Here is a 21,840-nt window from a genome sequence, read left to right as displayed (position 1 = left end):
TCCCGCCTTGGCCTCCCAGAGTGCTAGGATTACAGGCATGAGCCACTGCGCCCAGCCCCCATTTATTTTTAAATTTAGATAGACCTAAAGAAAGAGTATGATTTATTATGATTTGTCTACAATGAAGAAAGTCCTTGAAAGTACAATGACTGAGCTATGGTGAAAACTCAGGGAAGTTGTGCTCAGTAAGTGGTGGAAGTCAGAGGCAGGAAGATGTGAAGGACTTGGAAGTCAAGTGTGATTTCCTTATAGGTGGGCGCATGGTTTTTTAAAGTCCTGTGCAAAATAATGAGAATAGATATCGGTCTATTGTAGAAAAATGGGAATTTTATAGAGGGGCAACCTGGGAATTTGGTGTAATCAGAGCAGATGAGTTAGGAGGGTGAGATGGAGGAATCGAACACATTTCTTTGTCCTTCACATTCTAATATTAATGGTTATTACATAGTCTTAGTAGCTTTCTTTGTGTTTGACGTTGAGCAAAGGGTGTCAGCATGTTTTTGCATACAAGCCCACCATAATATTTGTAACATTATATTATCTGATTGGATGCAGATGTCTTATAACTTCATCTTGTTTATGTTGAATTTATAGTATGTGCCAAAAGTTCCCCCCAAAAACCTATGCCTTGATTTAGAAAGTCTGCCAATTTTGAAAAAAATCTATCTTTAGTTACTGATTTCTCTTACAGTCTGGCTGAAACTGAAAAGACTCTTGAAGAAACCAAGACCAGATCGGCCATATCCCTTTTGGCTGCAGAGGAGGAAATAAATCAGCTAAAAAAGCAGTAAGAAAAAAATGACAGGATTATTGCAGCCTGCTGATGAATCATTGAAACTTAGCTTTTTTGGTGTTCCATTAAAAAAATCTGTTCACAATCAATGAGGAAAGGCAGCAATATTTTTATTAATGTTTTACATTTGTTTTTAACTATAAAAATACTATCTATGTACTATAGAAAATTTCCAAAGTATAACATAGTGTAAAAGAATATAAAAACCCTCTCATAATTCCAGGGCCAGTTGCTGTTAACATTTGATATTCTTTCTGGTTAATATATTAAAAATAGAATTGAGACTACAGAGTAAAGTATATAAGTATACAATTTTGGATCCTACCTTTTCACTTGATGTTGTTTTTCTCTATCACTAAGAAAAAAAATACTGCAGAACTTAGTTTTACATAAGTTCATCATGTTCCATCAACTGGGTATTTCCCTAATATTGCATATTTATTTGCATACTAATATTCAACATTGGAAATAAAACTGGGATAATTTTTATGGAAAATCTTAAATTTCAGATTATTCCTTAAAGATGAATAGGCAAAGGGGAAAATAAACACTGATCCTTTAAGGTCATAGTTTCCTTGATCTTAATTTTGACCCCCCCTCCCCCCCAAAATGAGCTAATGGGAGGGATATTTTATACACACACACACACACACACACACACACAGTCCATTTGATTGTCTTCATACATGTTCCAATTATTCTGATTTCATCAGGAACACCCATAAATCTTAGCTGGGAATGGTGTTCTGTTTTCCACTCCTGTCTTCCTCCTCATCATCATTTTAATCTCTTATTTCCTATTTGGTATACTTTCTCAAAGTCATTGATCATATTACTCATTGATTTCCCATAGCACCAATTTCGTTTACTGCGTCTAGCGCAGGTTTTCATTCTATTACATTTTTAGCTTGTCTACATCTTTCTTAATCTTACTTCTCATCTTACACCCTTGCCTTTTTTCATCTCAGCACATTCTCTCTTACGGCTTTTGCTTCTGTTTTCTGGTGGCCATGCCTGTTTGTATCTTGGTGAGGATGCCAGTTTTACTTCTAAAGGGTTTTGTTTGTTTCTGTGCTACGTTATTTTCACAGTTCCACACTTCCAGCCAGTCTTGTGGATGTTAGCTAATTTCCACGGTAGTTTCGCCCCGTATTCTTCCCGTTCAGAGAATTGAAGAGCTCTAGTGAGGGTAGGAGATTATATCTTCGACCAGCTTTTGGACTGGGTTTTGGAGCTCAAATGTTTTCAGAGTTTTGTGCAGTTAAGATCAGTCCAATATGGAACGGCATGTCTGTAGGTCCACGCTGCTTCTGCTAGTGATCTCTGTGAATAGCATCCTTCCTTTAGGAACCTTTTCCCATGCAAGCGGCGCACTGGGAGTGACACTGGACCCTGGCAATTCTGCTCTTGCTAATTTGTGTTTCTGGTGTGCATTTCTTTTCTTTTTTTGAGACAGAGTCTCACTTCACTCTGTTGCCCAGGCTAGAGTGCCGTGGCATCAGCCTAGCTCACAGCAATCTCAAACTCCCAGGCTCAAGAGATCCTCCTGCCTCAGCCTCCCGAGTAGCTGGGACTAACAGGCATGTGCCCCCATGCCCGGCTAATTTATATATATAAATATATATATTTTTATATATATTTTATATATATATATTTTTAGTTGGCCAGTTAATTTCTTTCTATTTTTTTTTTTTTAGTAGAGACGGGGTTCTCGCTCTTGCTCAGGCTGGTTTCGAACTCCTGACCTTGAGCGATCCTCCGGTCTCGGCCTCCCAAGTGCAAGGACTGCAGGCGTAGGCCACCACGCCTGGCCCTCTGGGTGTGCAATTTTGGTCAGAGTTTTCCAATGCAACAATGGCAAAGTAGAGAAGCGTCTGCTGTTAAACATGGCAATTGTCACTTATGACTTTTCGGTCCTCTCCTTCCCTCCCTCCCCTCCCCTCTCCTCTTCCTCCCCAACCCCCCTTCCCCCCTGCCTTTTGCTGTCCAGGCTGAAGTCCCTGCAATCGCAGGAGAAGGCCCGCCACCGGAGCTCGGACTGCCGGGACTTGGACAGCCGGCGCCCGGAGCCCCGCAGCTCGCCCCGCAGCTCGCCCCGCGTCACGACCAAGCACAGCTCGTCCAGGCGCAGCTCGGAGCAGCGCGACGCGGACCCCTCGTCCCGCTACGAGAGCCAGATGCGAAACCTCAAGGACGAGATAGCCGTTCTGTCCTCAGAAAAGTCCCCGCTCCAAAGAAGGTCGGACACACTCTCACGGAGCTTTTTTTTTGCATTTGAGCTCTCTTTTTGCCCAGTTAGTGGTAAAAAAAAACAACACCTGGTATGTGGGGAGGAAGGGGGGGAGGGGGGATTTGGGGCTGAGAGATACATGGAAGGAAAGTTCTTCTGCTTGAAAGCAGATTCGTGTGGGTCTGCCGCACAAGTGTTGAGGGAACGTTCCCGTGACACACGAGGGCCCTCTTCTCGGAGGCCTAGGAGTCCTCTCTCCAGGCATGACTGTCCATGTCACCGCGGGGAATTCCCTTTTTGTATCTTGCTTCAGTTTGGTAGCAGGTGCAAGGTTAAGCGTTCTTGTGAAATCCCTTTCTACTGACAGACAGATCTTAAGACGGGTCATTAACACAGTGCTAAGGACAAAGCAGGAGGTTTCTTTCTGGAGTCTCTGCATTTCTCTCTCTCTTTTTTTTAGAGACAGAGTCTCGTTTTGTTGCCCGGGCTAGAGTGAGTGCCGTGGCGTCAGCCTAGCTCACAGCAACCTCAAACTCCTGGGCTCAAGCGATCCTCCTGCCTCAGCCTCCCAAGTAGCTGGGACTACAGGCATGCGCCACCATGCCCGGCTAATTTTTTCTATATATATTAGTTGGCCAATTAATTTCTTTCTATTTATAGTAGAGATGGGGTCTCGCTCTTGCTCAGGCTGGTTTCGAACTCCTGACCTCGAGTGATCCGCCCGCCTCAGCCTCCCAGAGTGCTAGGATGACAGGCGTGAGCCACCTTGCCTGGCCTGCATTTCTCTTATTGTTTTAGACAACCTCTCCCCCAGTGTGCCCTGATCCAGGCCATCGAAGCCACCACCCCTGCCCCCATCTCGATTTTGCTAATTGTCACCTTAGTCCTTCAGTTCTGGGAATCACTCTGCCAGGGGTGCGTTGGTGCTGACGTGTACTGGCTCCCAAGAACCGGTTCCGTGCCTTTCTGCCACGGTAGAGTGTTTACACCATGGGAAGCGGCAGACACTATAAACGAGCCCATAGTTTCTTCTATAAAACTTCCCTTTTGGGGGGCCCATTTTCTTGGGCTAGCCAGTCTGATAATTTACTTCCTCCTTCATAACGGTGCACTTTCCACTTAGTACTTTGCAACTCACCAGGTGGTGCTGCCACACGTAGTAGCTCACCTGATCTTCCAGCCTCTACCCTCACCCTGAACTAGGGCAAAAATGATGCATGTAAAACCGGTCTCTGGAGAGGAGGAACGATCACAACGTTCCCACCGGTACGGCGGGGTGAGGCCATAGGCTCTAGGACAAGAGCACAGAACTCATTGTTCAAGGGTCTGTTCATTCCATTTTGTACCACTAGGCTGTGTGGCGTGCTTGTTGAATCACGTGTAAGCACCCCTAGGTGAGGGTAGCATTCCATGTAAATGTTTGCTCGCACATTCATTCATTCATTCCCTGAGCAGATTAATGGGGACCGACCACGTGCCAGGCATGGTGCTCAGTGCTGTAGACACAACAGCGTGGAAATAGCCACACCACAAGGCAGGGACCCTTGGATCTTCCAGTCTAGTAGGGGAGACGGGTCGTAACTATGCGTACGAGTCGAGTCGATTTTTCCAAGTTCCCAGTTGTGGTTGCACTAATGTGAGAAAAGTCGGTCCCTGAGAGAGAGTTACAGGCAGGGAGGAGAAAGACCTTTCAGTGTGCGGCAGTCACAGCCGGACTCTGAGAAAGTCACATTTAAGCTGAGACCTGAAGGATGAGAAGAGCCTCGAACCCTGGCTCCCGCTGGCTGGGCTGCTGCAGGAAGGGAGGGCTTGTGCACTTTCCTGGACGCCCAGTCCCTCCTCTGTACACTGGCCAGCGACCAGACTTGGCCGTTTAAAGGCCAAAGCGAGGTGCTGAGCGAGTGCAGGTGCGTTTTAATTGTCACTCCCGGCGCAAATCTGGCGTACCTGAGGCCGCTGCAGGACGCAGTCGTTTCTCACGAGGCCTGGTGAGGTCCCGGGAGGCAGCTGCCGGCCCGCCCAGGGGTCCGAGGCTCCGTTGCCGTTTGCTGGGGGGAAGGACACGAGGGCAGGGCCACCGGAGAGAAGCGAGTGGCGGCGTTCGCGTGGCTGATTCCTGCTCCCCGACAGGCCCAGCAGGAGCCGGTCTCCGAGCCCGGACCCTTGCAGCCACAGCCGCAGCCACAGCCGGAGCCACAGCCGCAGCCGCAGCCGCAGCCGCAGCCGGTCTGGCAGCCCCTCCACCCACCTGAAGATCAGGACGCCGTCCCCGAACCGCTCCAAACTGTCCAACGTGGCGCGCAAGGCTGCGCTCCTGTCCCGGTTCAGCGACGCATACTCGCAGGCCCGCCTGGACGCGCAGTGCTTGCTGCGGCGCTGCATAGACAAGGCCGAGACGGTGCAGCGGATCATCTACATCGCCACCGTGGTAGGTGGCGCCGCCCTGGGCCGCAGACCTGCGCCGGGGGGGCAGCCGGGACAGAGGTTGCCTAAAGTGATGGAATGTCTTATAAAGACTGGCAGATCCTGAGGTCACCGAGGGGAGGAGATTCCATAGTCTCCCTTCCTCCCTCCCTTCCTTCCTCCCTCCCTCCCTCCCTTCCTCCCTTCCTTCCTCCCTCCCTCCCTCCCTCCCTCCCTCCCTCCCTCCCTCCCTCCCTCCCTCCCTCCCTCCCTCCCTCCCTCCCTCCCTCCCTCCCTTCCTTCCTTCCTTCCTTCCTTCCTTCCTTCCTTCCTTCCTTCCTCACTTGGAGGTGAATCGTTTTTCACAGTCAATAACTGCTCCTTCCTTCCTTCCTTCCTTCCTTCCTTCCTTCCTTCCTTCCTTCCTTCCTTCCTTCCAACACTTGAGGGTGAATCGTTTTTTTACAATAACTACTCCTCCCTCCCTCCCTCCCTCCCTCCCTCCCTCCCTCCCTCCCTCCCTCCCTCCCTTCCTTCCTTCCTTCCTTCCAACACTTGGGGGTGAATCGTTTTTTTACAATAACTGCTCCTCCCTCCCTCCCTCCCTCCCTCCCTCCCTCCCTCCCCTCCCTCCCTCCCTCCCTCCCTCCCTCCCTTCCTCCCTTCCTCCCTTCCTCCCTTCCTCCCTTCCTCCCTTCCTCCCTTCCTCCCTTCCTCCCTTCCTCCCTTCCTTCCTTCCTTCCTTCCTTCCTTCCTTCCTTCCTTCCTTCCTTCCTTCCTTCCCAAACACTTGGGGGTGAATTGTTTTTCACAGTCAATAACTGCTCATATCTATTTATTCATATTCATTATATTGACCAGATATTTGTCGAAGAAGTATCTGTAAATACAGGACTATCTCAAGTGGGTGTAATCATACGTAGTTGATTTGCATGGTACCTTTTGTCTAATCCTGGCATATGCACACACAGTGAGTGTAGCATTGCTAGTGGCTATCGTTTGATTGGTTTCCTTCAGTTCTTAGACAAATCAGAAGGTTGTGGTTGTGTTTATGTAACTATGAATAGTTACTAAAACTGCTAGCATTTCTGTTACTTGAGTATGACAGATTTTAGAAGTGTACATATGCAATCCTCACTTTCCAAAGCAAATATCTTTGTTCCAGTGATGGGCACCGTGCTGAGATACTAAGAGTTCATAATGAGAATCATCAAATTTAAAAAAGCAACACATTTTGTACTTTTCAAGTACAAAAGCAACACATTGGTATGAGGGCAGAATTATCATAAATATGGAACTTTATCCTGTAGTTATTCATTCATATCAGGAGTTTATAAACCATGGCCTATAGGCCATATTTAGACCCAGCCTGTATTTCTAAGAAAAATATGGTTTTACATTTTTAAAGAGTTAAAAAAAAATGTGACAGAGACTGTATGTAGCCTGAAAAGCCTAAAATATTTACTATCTGGTTTTTCATAGAAAAAAAATTTCCAACCCCTGGTTTATATAATTAGGAATCTCTCACTGAGTTGGTTAAAGCTCTATTAAGTTAGAGACCAAGTCTTGCATAACTGTGTTTGCTCAGTGCAGACCAAATAATAGGCATTTAATTAATATTTATTGAATTAACAGAGGCCAGGAAACATGCCCAACTCTTGGTGTGTATTTATGTGCAACACAAACACTAGACTGATAATTTTCTCCTATTTCTTGACCAGTTATATGATATCACGATGGGCTCCTAGCAGAGGATTTGTGTCCTTGAATCTCTGCTTCCTGCACTCAGAATTACCAGAACAACGGCCATCTGTCTTGAAATTAGCAAACATGGATTGTCATATATGTATTTGTGTACTTTTCAAGATTTAGAGATTATTTTGTTCAACATTTAGTTATTAGAAGACCAATGATACGATGACGAATTTCAGATTCTTTCTAACTTCTCTCTTTGACATTCTTTACAAACTACCTCTTCCCACCAAATAAATTTGCTGCGTTTTCTGCATGCAGGAGGCATTCCATGTAGCTAAAATGGCATTCAGACATTTCAAGATCCGTGTGAGGAAATCGTTGACGCCATCCTACGCAGGGTCCAATGACTTTGAGAATGCTGTCTCGGATTATATCATCTGTCACCTCGATTCCTATGATGTCCAAAGCAGTGTCAATGTAAGTGTTGGGTCTCTTACTGGGAGTGGTTCATTGCTGGCACTGTTTACACTGAATGCTAATAACCCAGAAATCCATCCAGTGTTTAATGCTGATTCTATATAATGGAAGAGAAGAAAGGAACAGCATTCAGTTTTATTTAACAGCACTCATTGTTATTGCTATTTCTTCCTTAATTATATTATGAGGGAAAAAAAATGGTCTTAGCTTCTTTAGGCGGGCTGTTAAGATTGGGAGATAGAGCAAGGGCTTTGGGAAAGGTACGTGTGGGTTTGCTTCCTGGCTTTGCCTGCCACTTACGGGCTGTGTGATCTTACACGTTTACTTAACCTCTCTGTGCTTTAGTTTCCTAATCTTTATGTGGGAGCAACAATGACCCTTACCCCACAGAGTTATTGAGAAGATGAAATGAAAGGAAGCAGGTAATCTGAGAACAAGACTTGGCACATAGTAAATATTCAATAAAAGCAAGCTGTTATAATGGTTATTATTATAGATTTTGAACAAGTGAGAGTTCTGTGTTGGCACATCATGCATTTCCTCAGAATAGAAAAATAAGGAAATGATAAATAAAAACCATGAAAGGTTTTTTTTTTCTTTTAGCTTTTTAGAGAGACTCTCTCAGCCTGTCATTTGTACCCTGACTTCCTTCCTCTCTCCTTATCAATGAGGGACAACATCTTTCTCCTTGTAGCGCATGCGCATGTTTTTCTGGTTTAACTTATTGTCACTCACGTGTCCTTTTCCCACCTCTCGTCAGCCATAACGTCCTTAAGGTGTCAGAGCTTCTTTCCACAGGTGGGTAACAAGGCGATGCCATCTTTTGTTTTTCAGGACGTGATCCGGGCCATGAATATCAACCCCAAGATTTCGTTCCCTCCTGAAGTTGACTTTTGCATCCTCAGCGACTTCATCCGGGAGATATGTTGCATTGCTTTTGCGATGCAGGCATTAGAACCGCCCCTAGATATTGCATTTGGGGCAGACGGAGAAGTTTTCAATGATTACAAGTAAGAGACATAGGCGCAGAAGCGACGGGAGTGCTCATGAAAGAAACTCTCTTCTCTGTGCCCTGAGAACAATTTAGGAAAAAAGAACACAGTGGGTGGGAAACCCACAGACACTACCTGTATTCCAGGCCCCGCTGTATACGTGCCTGGACTGCAGGCAGGACTCTCTCCTGGCGCCATTTTCCATGGAAGGTGTTGGTCTTTTGGGAGAACTAATGAGTTCTCTGGAGCCTGTCTAGAACTTTGTAAAGGCAAGGCGCTATATAAATACAAATGTGTATTACCTTTCACTAACTTTTATTGCGTTATTTAGGCCATGTTTCTCAAAGTATGATGTGTGGATCACTTGCATCAGAATTACTCAAGGTACTTGTTAAAAATGCACACTCCTGGACTGCATTTCACGATATTTTACGTAGTAGGCGTAGGGTGGGGCTCAGGAATCTGCAGATTTAACAAGCACCCAGTGCTTGTTCCTTATGCACACTAATGTGAGAAAACAAATGCTCTTGCCTCTTTTGTCTAGGACCATTAGATTGCTACCAAGTTTTAGATGGCAAATATTTCCCTTACAAATTAGAAGAAATCAAAACATTGTGTTGGGATTTCATAATATCTTAGGATGTAGCTGTAGATTATCTGGGAAAAGGCCAAGCTGCTGGTTAAGATCATAGGTCTGGCCTCAAGCTGCCTAGGTTCAGATTCTGGCTCCACCATCTATTAGCCGTATAATCTTGGGCATGGTACTTGATTTTTCTGTTCCTTAATTTCTTCTCTGTCAAATGGGGGAAATAATAATGCGTACTTCCTAGAGCTGTAGGTTAGTTGAGATAATTCAGATAAAGCACTTAAGGATGCTGCCTTGGCATGGGGCGGGTGCTCAGGAGTTGTTAGCTCTGGGTGTTTGTTCAGGATGTAGAGTTGCGGAAGGCGGCTACCCAGGGCTCCTGTGGGCTTGTTCACGAGGGAGACCGTATACCTTTCTTTCACTCATGAAAGTTCCAAAAATGGTGAGCCCAATTTTCGATGGCCTTATGGCACGTCGTATTTTCTTGCCCTGTTTCTAGTTCGTTCAGATCACTGCTCCTAACATGCACGCATTCATAGAAGAGCTGGGTATCAGGTCATGACACTGCAGCTGTATCTTTTGGACGCCCTTATGGAGCATATTGACTTCATCTGTCTTCCTTTATTCCGTTCTCCTGCAGAGGATGGGTAGTACCAGTCGGGACCATCCGCTGTTTTAGTTTATAGACTCTCCACGTGTCACCGTCCTCCCTTGGGCCTCCTGCTTACGTGACTTTAACCACAGGGAATGTGCTGCTCCTTGGGCATTCTGTGTGGCCTGTGCACTTGGACGGCTGCGCAGGAACTGGAGTTAGGAATCGGAGTTCCTAACAGTGATTGCATTTGCTTCTGCTTCTAGGACTTCATAGGTCAAGGCTGAGGCTTTTTCCGCCCTGGCAGCCTTTCATGCATTTGAAAGCAGTTCCCCAAATCCTCCTCCTCCTGGCCTGGTGGCTTCAGGTTTTTTTTTTTTTTTTTTTTTTTTCATACGGAGTGGGTTTGCGACTTCTTGACAAATAGATCTGTTTTCTTGGCCTGTGTTCTATGCTCTTCTGTGTACTCCTTTTAAAGAAGGTGTCCACAGCCGAGTGTAGGCTTTTAGTTTGAACTGACCAGGGTAGAGGAACTAACATCCTTTTTATTCTTATTCTCTGTTAATTCAGCTCATTTGCAGGTTTTTCTTTTCTTTTTTTTAAAAGCCTTATAACACCGTTGATTCATTTTGAGTACAACTAACACCTGCTGTAGTTTCATTTGTGCTGCGAAATATGGCTGAGATATATATCTCCTCCATTTGTGCAGTTGAACACTTTTAGACTCAATTGTAGGACCTCATAGACATCCACACTGCATTTTATCTAATTAAATTCAGCTTATTATTCCAGCCTGTTGAGCTATTTTGTTGTTACTGCACCTAGTTGTTTTTTTTTTTTTTACTGTCCACGCCCACCTTTGAGTATGGCTTCCATATTTGGCAATACAAGTCATTGATAAACACCTTGACTTATCACTGGATTGAGAGAGAGAGAGCCCTCAGCATTCTCCATTCAGGTTCTCATTGATCCATTAATTGCCCCTTCTTTGGATATGATCATTGAACTAGTTTCTAATCCACCTACTAAGTCAGTCATCCACCTATTATTTTTTTAAAATCTTGTCCACAGAGACAGCAAGAGAAATATTACAGGAAGCCTTGAGGGGATTTCAGAGAGGCTACATCTCTAGCATGTCCCTGAATCGCCATTTTTGTCATCCTGAGAAGAGAAGGAATAAGACCAGTCTGGCATGACTTGGGCCTAGTGAGTCCGTGCCGGGCCCTGGTGATTACTGGTTCCTGTTCTAAGAGCCCACGACCATCTCTCTTTAGCAACAGAGTCAGGATCCACCTTTAATCTAGATCTAAGCACAATACAACAATGAAAATTTATACCGTTGTCTCCTCCCCAGTTATGCCGCACAATCGCTTAACTTCTCTTTCTCGCTTTGTGTGTTTAAAAAAAATAGGTACCGCCGCAGCTACGACTCGGACTTCACTGCTCCCCTGGTCTTGTACCACGTGTGGCCTGCTCTCATGGAGAATGACTGTGTCATTATGAAGGGAGAAGCTGTCACCAGGAGAGGGGCTTTTGTACGGTGGCCTTGCATAGTGACAATTCATCCCAAGTGTTTGATTCACAAGTTCGAGAACATTTATAAACCCAGAGATTCTATAAAAGAAGCTCATAGAGAGCGGTTTGATAAGATTTCATACCAAGGAGAGGAAGGAGATGGTCTGGGGGAAGAAACAGATTCTTGTCTTTGCTTCTTCCGATGATTCTTCATAATTTCCTGGCAGTGATTTTTCTTTTGTTGCTCTATTTATAAAATGGGACTAGTCGCGCAATTGCCTGCCCCATCTTAGAAATCTGATGATGTTTGAAGGACGCATTCCTTTGTACTCATCTCGTTTGGAGGCTGTCCTATAATTCTGAGCACTTAAAAGTGGTTAACGAACCTTCAGGAATCAGTTTGCCAAATTTTCACTGGCCGTTCTCCACCTTGGGAAACGATGAATGTGCTTTGTTTTTCTCTCCTTGGTATGATATGGAGGGGAGGGATGGAGGCAGGGGGCAGAGGAGGTGGGGAGAGAGGAACCAATCTGTCTGGGAAGGTTGCTTCCTACAGCCGTTGGTTACAGAATGTTTTGAACATGTTAAATAATGGAGCAGCCTTCGGAATGGAGCCTTAGGCATCGTGCCTGTGTGCGTGCGAGTGAGCGTGTGTGGGTTGCAGTGGGGACTGGGGATTGGGGCATGGACTGGTGGCCGCGAGGGCTTGGATATTATGCAGTGGTTCACGCTATGTAGTTTTTACCCCTGCCTTTTCTAGAAAGAGTTAATTATGAAGCGAAGTCCCTCGGTTCAGAGCAAAGCCCCCAGCTGGCTGGTCTCTGTTCTTGTCCTCTTTGAACTGAAGGTTAGGGGACGTGCTTCACACATATAGTGGAGTAGTTTATTTTAAAGAACTTAAGAAGAGGGGTTTTATTTTTAGCTTAACAATCCCATTACGGAAAACACTATCTTTATAGTCATGTCATGCTTCCGTTTGGCCGGTTCAAAAGAACGTGCTTGGCCAGGCGCAGTGGCTCACGCCTGTCATCCTAGCACTCTGGGAGGCAGAGGCGGGAGGATCGCTCAAGGTCAGGAATTCTAATCCAGCCTGAGCAAGAGCGAGACCCCTGTCTCTACTGAAAATAGAAAGAAATTCATCGGCCAACTAAAAATATAGAGAAAAAATTAGCAGGGCATGGTGGTGCATGCCTGTAGTCCCGGCTACTCGGGAGGCTGAGGCAGGAGGATTGCTTGAGCCCAGGAGTTTGAGGTTGCTGTGAGCTAGGCTGACCCCACGGCACTCACTCTAGCCTGGGCAACAGAGTGAGACTCTGTCTCAAAAAAATAAAAATAAAATAAAGTTAAGCCCAGTGAAACTAGGTTTTATTGATCTGACAGCTACACGTGCTCTATAATGAACGATCTCATAAAATATCCTTTTTGCTCCTGCAGCATCACCCTCTGCTAAGAAACTCTTACCTGCAGTTTGGAAGGGGATGGGGGAAAGAGCCACTCTTCTTATGTCCCACATCCAATGGTCATGGCCTTTTAACTTCCTTCTTCTCTCCCGTCAAACATGTCACCAACATTTGCCTGGACTTAAAGTCTAAAACAAAATGATAATACCGTGAAAGAAAGAACTTGGAAAAGAAAAATAATGAGGGAAGGGAGATGTGGAAGAAGGATTTTTTACTAGTAAAATCTCATTTTAGTGTGTATAGTTTTCTTATTACTTATTCATTTAGTTAGAGAGTAGATGGGCAACAGTGGTGTTTCATTCATTCATTCATTCGTTTCATTCAACGATTTATTTTTATTCAGTAGTTATTTAGGACCCAAGCCACCTCTATTTAGGTGCTAGGGATTTAGCAATGGATAAAAAGGACACAGACGCAAATCCCTGCCCACAGGGAGATTATATTCTCCTACGCTTACAAACTGGAATGTAAATTTCTAACAGTTTACTCGTAAAAAAAAAAAAATTCTGCTAGCACCAAGAGTAGGAATATCCCAAATTTCACTGTGATGGGATTCTATCTGAGAAGTGCCAGATATTGGGCAGCTATAGGGAATGACAGGAGCTGGGGGTCTCCACAATAGTGGGCGAGTGTGATCACATCAGTAAAATTGCTAATCATGCGGGATATGCAAGTTGCTTTAAGCCATGCCAGCTTTCACAAACTCTTGACTGTTTCTCTCTCTCTCTCTCTCTCCCTTTCAAGTGGAGCTCGGTGCGTTCTGTAAGTCGATGTCGAAGCAGGAGTTTGAGTCCTATTTGCTCCCGTAGCCGTATTGGATTAAGCGCAGTACGTATTCGTCTAGTTATTTTTACACAAAGCTCGTCTGTGGTTGACACTTTCTCTGCTTCAGCAGTCGCCTATAAAAGAGGTGATTATAAATCTACAGGTAGACAGAGAACCTGTCGCAAGAATGCTTAACCCCAAGTTGATTTTTCTACCATTGCGGGCTTGGGAGTTTATCATTCTAGAAAGAAGTAGAGGTAGTTTTTTTTCCTTCTTGATTAGTTCAAGGAATAATAGACTTTACTTATTTCATAGTTTTTTTTTTTTTTAATCTGTGGGTGGAATGGGCTATTTAAGATCAGATGGTTTTCTAAACAGAGAATAGGATACCTTAGTCAGCTGATTTGGACACAGGTCCTTGGTTCCTGTAGCAAGTATTATGTGAGTTTGGAGAAATTACTCAAATGGTCTGGATTTCAATGCTTTATAGAGGGCATTGCAGGTATTAATTTGTCCCCAGCTTCAAAGTAGGAAAAATAAGACTTGTTTCTTTATGTGTTAGCGCTTGGAAAGATTACTAATATGTCTTTCAAAAAGAAAGAAAAAAACAACAGCAAAAACATCTCTGAACACTATGGAGATACCATCTCTAAAATGATTATTATGATTCACCACTGTTCATTATTCAACACATGATGTGTAGTCAGTACCTTTTGAAGACAGGGCTATGCCAGTAAAAATTCTTTTAAGTATTTGTTCAACCTTGTTTTAGAAGAGAGTGAAGGAGAACCACACCTGAGATTGCCCTCCTTCCCCAAAATTGTCTCTGGCACACGCAGCTGTGGCCCTAGTGGTGTGACATACACCTCCTTGGCAAGAACAAAAACAAACAAACAAATAAAAACAAAAACTCCAACAGTTCCTAAGACCCGGATTCCTTACTGGGTTTTGTGAGCATCTATCATGGCTTTAGCATGCCTACCATGTTTCCCCCAAAATAAGACAGGGTCTTATATTTATTTTTTCCTCAAGAAGACACCCTAGGGCAAATTTTCAGGGGATGTGTTATTTTTTTTTAAGTACAGTACAAAAATCTACATTGATTCAAATGTCATCTTCTTTTGGAACATCATCCTCACTCTCCAAACCCCGAATCCCATCCTGAATGTCTTGCAACTCTGTTTCCTTTAGAACCACTGGCCCCGATCTCTCCTGTGGAGCACTAGAGCTCTCACGGGGCAGATGAGAAGGGCTGCTCGTGTTCTTTCCTGCTCTGCGACCACACGCATGGGTTGTGCAGATGCGCTGCGCAGCCACGCCCGTCACTAGGGCTGATTTTCATAGCCATGCCCATCACTAGGGCTTATTTTCATAGCCACGCCCATCACTGGGGCTGATTTTCATAGCCACGCCCATCACTAGGGCTGATTTTTCAGGGTGGGGCTTCTATTGCGCACATGTTTAGAAATCCTGCTAGGGCTTATTTTATGGGTAGGTCTTATTTTCGGGGAAACATGGTACTTATCAAACATTCCTTCTGTATCTGGGGGTGCTAGATTTGAGAGGGACACAGAACTGACTAAAAGACCATCTCTTCCCTGAATGGGTCCCAATATAGGAAGATCAATATGATTTAAACAAAGTAACTGAATGTGACCCAGTCTATAAATCGCTGAGTTTATACTGTGACACAGTATAATGCAGTCCATAAAGAAGCACAGGGGGCTGGAACCATCAAAGGAGCTCAAGGTTCCTTCTGGATTTGGGAATGAGGAAGGGGGAGGGGTTCATGAGGGAGTGGGTGTTTGATCTGGCCTTTCAGAGTGGGTGGAATTGCAGTGGGCTGGGAAACAGAGGAGGATTCGAGTGAAGAAAATGGCCCAAGAAATGTTGGGGAAATGGAAAAGTCATGCATCTGACACACAGTCCTTTTGCTCGTGGCGATTGTAATACAGTTTAATTATCCTTATTTACAAATGAGTATTCCAGTAGGGAAAAGCAAAAGGATAGTGCATTCAGTGGATTGATAAATAAAAAGGAAATCTTGAGAGCACCGTACTGGGCAAATCACAATCCTCCCCATTCTAAGAGGAGATGACATATCAGAATAAAGAGTAAGATTAGATACTTACTGTGCTACAGACAGGGCAGACTTTAACTCAGGACTCTACTGGAAGGCTCATCCATTTGCAGTGTCCTCTGTGATGAGCCCCTAGACAGGTTTGAACCACTTTCTTTCTCTTTCTCGTAATTTTTTCGCTTAGGAAGAACAAATTAATTTGAACATTAGATAGGAAATAGTCTCAAAGGTGAAACTGCTGCCAACTTTCTGTCTCTTTCTATCATCCTTTCACTACAATAAAACTGGGTACACCTGCACAATAAAAAAAATTGGATATTTTTGGTTAGTCTGGTTTTTTTTTTTTTTTTTAGGTGTGGCTTATTTGAGGTATTGAATCATCCAGAACAGATTCCATCTCCATTAGCATCTGTTTATCTAATGGGTTTGAAAACTCAGAGTAAGAATGATGCCTGTAGCATCAGTGGGATTACAGTATGGTACCTTTTGCTTAGTGCAAGTAAAGCTGAAATTTGAGAAATGATTTCTTTTCTGGCTGCTTGGTGACCTTCCTTAATAAGGCAGAGTTTTAGACATGTGAGATAATTAATGTATATAAAGGATCTGCCCGGAGATTATATCATTATTTTAGCTTTAATTAGTTGATTATAATACTTATTTTTATTTTCTAAAAAGCATTGAATTCAATATGGCTGCTCTTAGGCCACTGGGCCCAGCTTTTAACGAATAGTATAATTTAAACCATATAATTTATATGTAAATTATAAACCATATATATATGGTTATATATATATAATATACCATATAATTTAAAATTGGGTGCCCATTAACTTCAGGAAGTATGAAAGGAATCACAGTGGTCAACTGTAAGGGGAAGAAAAATCATAGTTCTAAAGTGCCTTGGAGCCGATTATTTAGCTGCTTTTAGGACAAAAGATGTTCAAAAGGATTCGTCTTTTGGGCCCCATCTACTATGTGCCTCATGTTACCCTTTTCTGTCTTCCAGATATCTCGAAGTCGGAGCCCTTCTCCAATAAGATGTGTATTGCCAAGTAAGTGGGACAGTTAAGACGGATCAAGTTCTCTGCTCCTTAATACTCTAGCACTCAACACTGTGCGGCAAAATGGATGTTTTGCTTCCTAGGAAGCACCTTTTCCCTCCATCCACCTCACACCTGTCATTTCTGGGCCTCCCAAGCAGGTGCTAAGGGCTACGGGGGAGGTGACCCCAACCCAGAAGTCTTATTGCTGCAAACCTAGATCAGCTTCCCCTCTTTCATTTAGGTGCTTCCAAAAGAAAAATCCAAGCAAGCGGCCATAGTAATCAACTGTTTATGTTTCTCCCTAGGGTTTTAAAGCCACTAGACATGTTCCTTTGCCGCAGTTCGTCGTAACAGCTAAGTTCCCGGGGCCTCCACCTGCCTGCTGTCTGCCTCCGACCTCACTTAAGATAATGTGAAAAGGCAATTCTGTGTATCACTCCGCACAGAGAGTTAAATGTTTTGGCTTAGCGTGTTTGTAACCTCAGATATATTGCACTTTATTCTATTATTTTTATAGACACAAATTCCATTAATTTCATAAAAACGATTGCATAGGCGTTTAGGATCATATTCATTCGAAGCAGAGTCCATTACAGAGGTGCAGGATTTCCATCCTAAAATACCAGGCTCTTTTCAGTAGCAACTGTCTTGAACTCAAGTGGAAAAGTGTTTTTACCACACTGAGTCCAAAAGAGAAGAGGAGTCATTTTAATTTACAGAGTGAGCACAAACGTTATGATAGTTGGTATCAGCTTTCACTTGAAACCAATATTGGGTGCTTTAATTTCCTTTTAAGGTTTGGGGAGCTCAGGTTCCCCAAAGTGACTTAAGGCTAAATGTAGAAGATGAAAATTTAAGAGAATATAATTAGTTGGCTTGCTTCCCCTCTGTTCTTATTTTGGGAGTGCCCAGTTTGGTTTAGTTGAATACTGAAGGAACGTGGAAGCTGCTTAGTTGAGAGAATTTTCTTGCTCTGTAAATGCGGAGCAGCGATTTGATTAGGAGTCAGCTGTGAGATAAATGTTAATTACCTCCTGTTTATCTCCTGGGAATGCTTTATACTGTTTTAATGCACATGTTAAATATAAAAGTTACCTGGGACATGCATTTTACCAACTCTACCTAGTCGTTTGCAAATTCAGACCTCCTATGAACTCCATCTGATTAAAAATACCTAAACTCAAGGCCTAAAACTAGGGCACTATTTATTGATCTGATTTAGGGGCACCAGTGATTTATTTTAAATTGAGCATATATCCCTTGACTTCACCGTCAAGTACTCTTGAAAGTTCACGTTCAAAATAAGAATGGGATGTTGTTTTCTTGAGATAATGTTCATTCTGCTTTTTTTTTTTTTTATTTTATTTTTACTTTCAAGCCAGCCTTCAACTCAAGCCTCACAGATGTCTGCTTTCTTTATATACCTTTTAGAGAGACGCTTTGAATTGGCCACAGCTCAGCCCGCAATAAGTTCAGTGCCAGACCCAGTACCCAGTGCTCTTCAGGTGAAAACAAACCAACACAGCAATTTCTCTAGAGCATCCTGCCCCTGGGCTGGAAGGTAGATGGGTTGTGGGGGGGACTTCCGCAGTCCCCACCCCTCGAGTCTAATGGTCACCCACTCATTCTGAGGTGTGAGTTCAATTTTTCTCCCTCTTTGCGTATTTATGTAGTCATCACTTTGAGGCAATGCAGTATTCTAGAAGGAGCACCAGATGCCCAGGTAGCTGCTAGTCCCACCTTGGTCATTAACTTGCTTTGTGGCCTTGAGCAAGTTACTGTACCTCTCTGAGCCTCCGTTTCATTGCAGAGCGAAGAGGTTGGATGAATTTAGTGGTTCTCTTCACCCTACCAGACTCAATGTCCCTTTTATGACAGATATTTTATCCCAGATATCCTGAAATGAAAGTCAAAGTTAATATGACCTATATCCATGTATAATTTTAAACAATGAACTTGGTACTCTAACTGAATATAAAGTAGAAAAAAGGAAAAGAACTTTTTAATAAAATGTATTTCAGTAAAAAAGCTTGGGTATAACCACCCTAGAAGATAAAATTAAGTTGTTAGATGCCTGAACCTGTATGTAGAGTAACCAGCTACAAATGCAGATCAATATGTATATTGACAGTGGAAAATCACAGGGTAGTTATCAGATACGACTTTCTGAAATGGTGGTCAACTCTTAGTAATGTTTCAAACACAAAACTTAACAATCTTAATTTACACAGCAATTGTATTCCCGGAAAATGCAATGTATACACAAACACAATGAGTGAGACGTGCAACGTTTGGGGGATGGTCACGCTTAAGGCTCTGATTTGAGGGGGGAGGGGGGCATGGGCAATATATGTAACCTTAACACTTGTACCCCCATAATACGCTAAAATAAAATAAAAACAACAACAAAAAAAACCCCCATGCAACAGTTACTTTGTGTTATATGTTAAAATGTTTTTTCCTAAAATTTCGCTAAGTAATGAGAATGCCTACATATTAGAATTGTTTTTCAGGAACTGAACACACGTACCCTGATTTGGAAAAAGGTCACACATAGCTCATCTGGGGGTGTACCTTAACCTTAGAGACTTTGAAAAATGAAAAGCTCTTATCTTGTAAACTGTGTAAATGTTAGTTTTCTGTATTATTGGTTTAACATCTAATAATAAAATCAAGAAAAAAGTGCTTTTGCAGCTGTTGGTTCTTTGCAAGGAAGTGCCTTCCTCCCATAGTCCCAAGTTCAATGGTATTTCTCCATCTCTGATCTGTGAGGCCTGAACCAGATCTCCAAATTCATTCAGTACCTATGGGCCGCAGCCTGCTCTGAGGATGACTCCGGTGTCTTTGCAGTTCCACACTGCAGGCTAAATTGCCAGCTTTATTTTATTTTATTCGCAGCTCATTGTCACATTCAAGATGCTGTCTCTGAGTAGTGCTTCACCATTTTCATGGAGCTTTCGCTTACATTATTTCGGTCCCTCCACGCAACAAACCTAGGTGTGTCCTCAATTTTATAGGCAAGGAAGCTGTTCATCCAATGCACTATGTAGTCTTGTTCCGGGGCCTTTTATTTTAGAATAAGATTCTATCCTGCTTTCTTTTATTTCTCCATGACATATCATTTCAGTCCATTGTTTATGGGTTTATTTATTCTTCTATTCATTCATACACTCATCGAATACTTCTTGAAGACCTCCTGTGTGCTACCCATAGTCCACACTGCTAGGAATACAGTAGTGGGCAAGGTTCTGGCTTTTATAGAGTTTAATGCCATGTCCCGTTGCATTCCCTGGTGATTTTCTTGTGATAAAGAGCAGATATGACGGGAGAAAGAAAAAAAAAATGGAATTAGAGTATAGCAAATGCAAAAAAGAAAATGTTACATATCAATTGAAGGGCTTAAATACATGAATGTATGGGGCAAATACCTACATAAAAAAGCTATGAAAGGCAATGAATGGTAGGATAGTGTGGTGAAGTACATAAGAGAATATAACTCAAATTATGCCATCTACAGGTGAATTAATCTTTTAGCAAATATCTGTTGAGCCTATACTCCTAGATCATTAATAATAAAAATAGGAGGGAGGGGAAGAAGGGCTCATAAGATCAATTCAAATACCTCCCATTATGCAGCTGTGTGCCCCACTTGCTACATTCCTAAGTGACAGTAATTTGCAGGCCATGCTAACTTGCTTTTAGGCACCCCACAAATCCTTTGTGAGGCATACCCCTGCCAATAGCATTCTGTAAAGTTTGGGTTGATTGGAAGATTTCTTAGTAGTATTGCTTTGAATAATTTCATACCTATAATTAAGGGTAAGGTGCTACAGGGCTTTTAAGAAGCCAGTATCACACTACATGAGGTCATTGAAATATGAGCCTAGGAACCACATGGGCAAGTGACATTCAGTATATGCCACTTAAACACCGAAGCAGTGAAGTGTGTTGGCCTTAATACAGTCAGTGGGCAGAGGCTTTGAAAAATAAAGAAGAAACTGATTTTCTCATTTTAAAATAAAACGTGATGGAAAAATTTGACCCTTAAAAAACTGCCTACTAAATGTCAGCATTTGGATATCATATTTTCCGTGGTGTCACTGGCAATTGCCTATCAAAACTGGGTGGCTGTGTCTATTTTCTATTGGGTGAACAACAAGTGACTATGATAAATGGTACAGTAGGTAACAGGTGTATTTCAATATAGTGTAAGCCATTATTTTAGTGACACGGTTGAAATAATGTATTAAAATTTATTGTAAAATATGTTTTAGAAAAGCGGTTTAGTGTGCCCTTCACCCAGACGGTGTGCATTGGACCCATTAGGTGTGAATTTACGCAAGTCCTCCTCCCCCCTCCATCTGCTTGACTTCCGTTGAATTTTACTTCCGTATGTGCACGTAAGCATTGATGGATTAATTCCCATTTAGTATGGCGTACATGTGGTGTTTGTTTTTCCATCCTTGCGATATTTCACTTAGAAGAATGGTATCCATTCCCATCGAGGTTGTTACAAAAGATACTAGATCACCATTTTTTATGGCTAATTTTTATATAAATTATGCTTTCCATAAGTCTGAGCCATGATTATACTTGGATCTTCAATAACTTCAATGACAATGTCTATTAGTAATTCTCAGATTTGTCTGATGATGAAAATGACCCATGCTTATTGGAGACAGATTGTTGGATCCTACCTTAAGCTCAGTGACTCAGGATCTCTGGGAGCATCTGTAGTTTCAACATCAGCAGGCAAGTTTGAAAAACACTGGTCTGGACCACACTTTAATGACCCACAAGCAGAATATTGCAGAAATAATTTATGGCATGCGTTATGTTCCCTCGAACTTTCTAAATGGAAAATGATGTATTCATTAAAAGCCTCTGAGAATGTTAAATTATTTGCTACAATCCAGAAATAGGTAAATTACTGAAAATTTAGTGAAACATATTTTTTATCTGCCTACGTACATATAAATATATGGCTAATTATGGACTATACAATCAAATTTTCAATAAAAGGGAAAGTTTGAGAATGAGTAGCAATTTATTTATCTTTCCCTAGAGTTTAAACTTTTTCTCTCTTGTTTTCTCATATTTGGACAGCTTCTTGGTTGAGCCGTCAGAATGTTTTTCTGATTAAACTTTATAAGTCATTCCTTTCCGTCTTAATACATCTGTGTTCACTGTGTATAATTGTGATTTGGAG

The 21,840-nt window shown here is 42.8% G+C and overlaps 1 protein-coding gene across 3 annotated transcripts in view; it reads left to right on the top strand.

The window, feature by feature from the left end:
* Positions 1-17,115, top strand: part of SPATA18 (spermatogenesis associated 18) — a 31,836-nt gene extending 14,721 nt beyond the window's left edge. The window contains exons 5-13 of one of the 3 annotated variants that reach the window (XM_012768760.3): positions 692-787; positions 2,784-3,032; positions 5,154-5,451; positions 7,440-7,598; positions 8,433-8,608; positions 11,180-11,303; positions 13,488-13,571; positions 16,595-16,640; positions 16,937-17,115. In XM_012768760.3, the coding sequence (XP_012624214.1) occupies positions 692-787; positions 2,784-3,032; positions 5,154-5,451; positions 7,440-7,598; positions 8,433-8,608; positions 11,180-11,303; positions 13,488-13,571; positions 16,595-16,640; positions 16,937-16,944 (1,240 nt within the window). In that variant the 3' untranslated portion in view covers positions 16,945-17,115. Of the gene's footprint in view, positions 1-691; positions 788-2,783; positions 3,033-5,153; positions 5,452-7,439; positions 7,599-8,432; positions 8,609-11,179; positions 11,354-13,487; positions 13,572-16,594; positions 16,643-16,936 lie in introns of those variants that run through there. The other 2 variants (XR_001155152.3, XM_012768762.3) reach the window with 2 other exon arrangements.
* The last annotated feature ends 4,725 nt before the right edge of the window (positions 17,116-21,840 follow it).

The sequence above is a fragment of the Microcebus murinus genome, chromosome 26, assembly GCF_040939455.1.
Source record: "Microcebus murinus isolate Inina chromosome 26, M.murinus_Inina_mat1.0, whole genome shotgun sequence".
Lineage (NCBI taxonomy): Eukaryota > Metazoa > Chordata > Mammalia > Primates > Cheirogaleidae > Microcebus > Microcebus murinus.
Note: the sequence above shows the minus strand (reverse complement) of the source record. Positions and strands in the feature narration are given on the sequence as shown.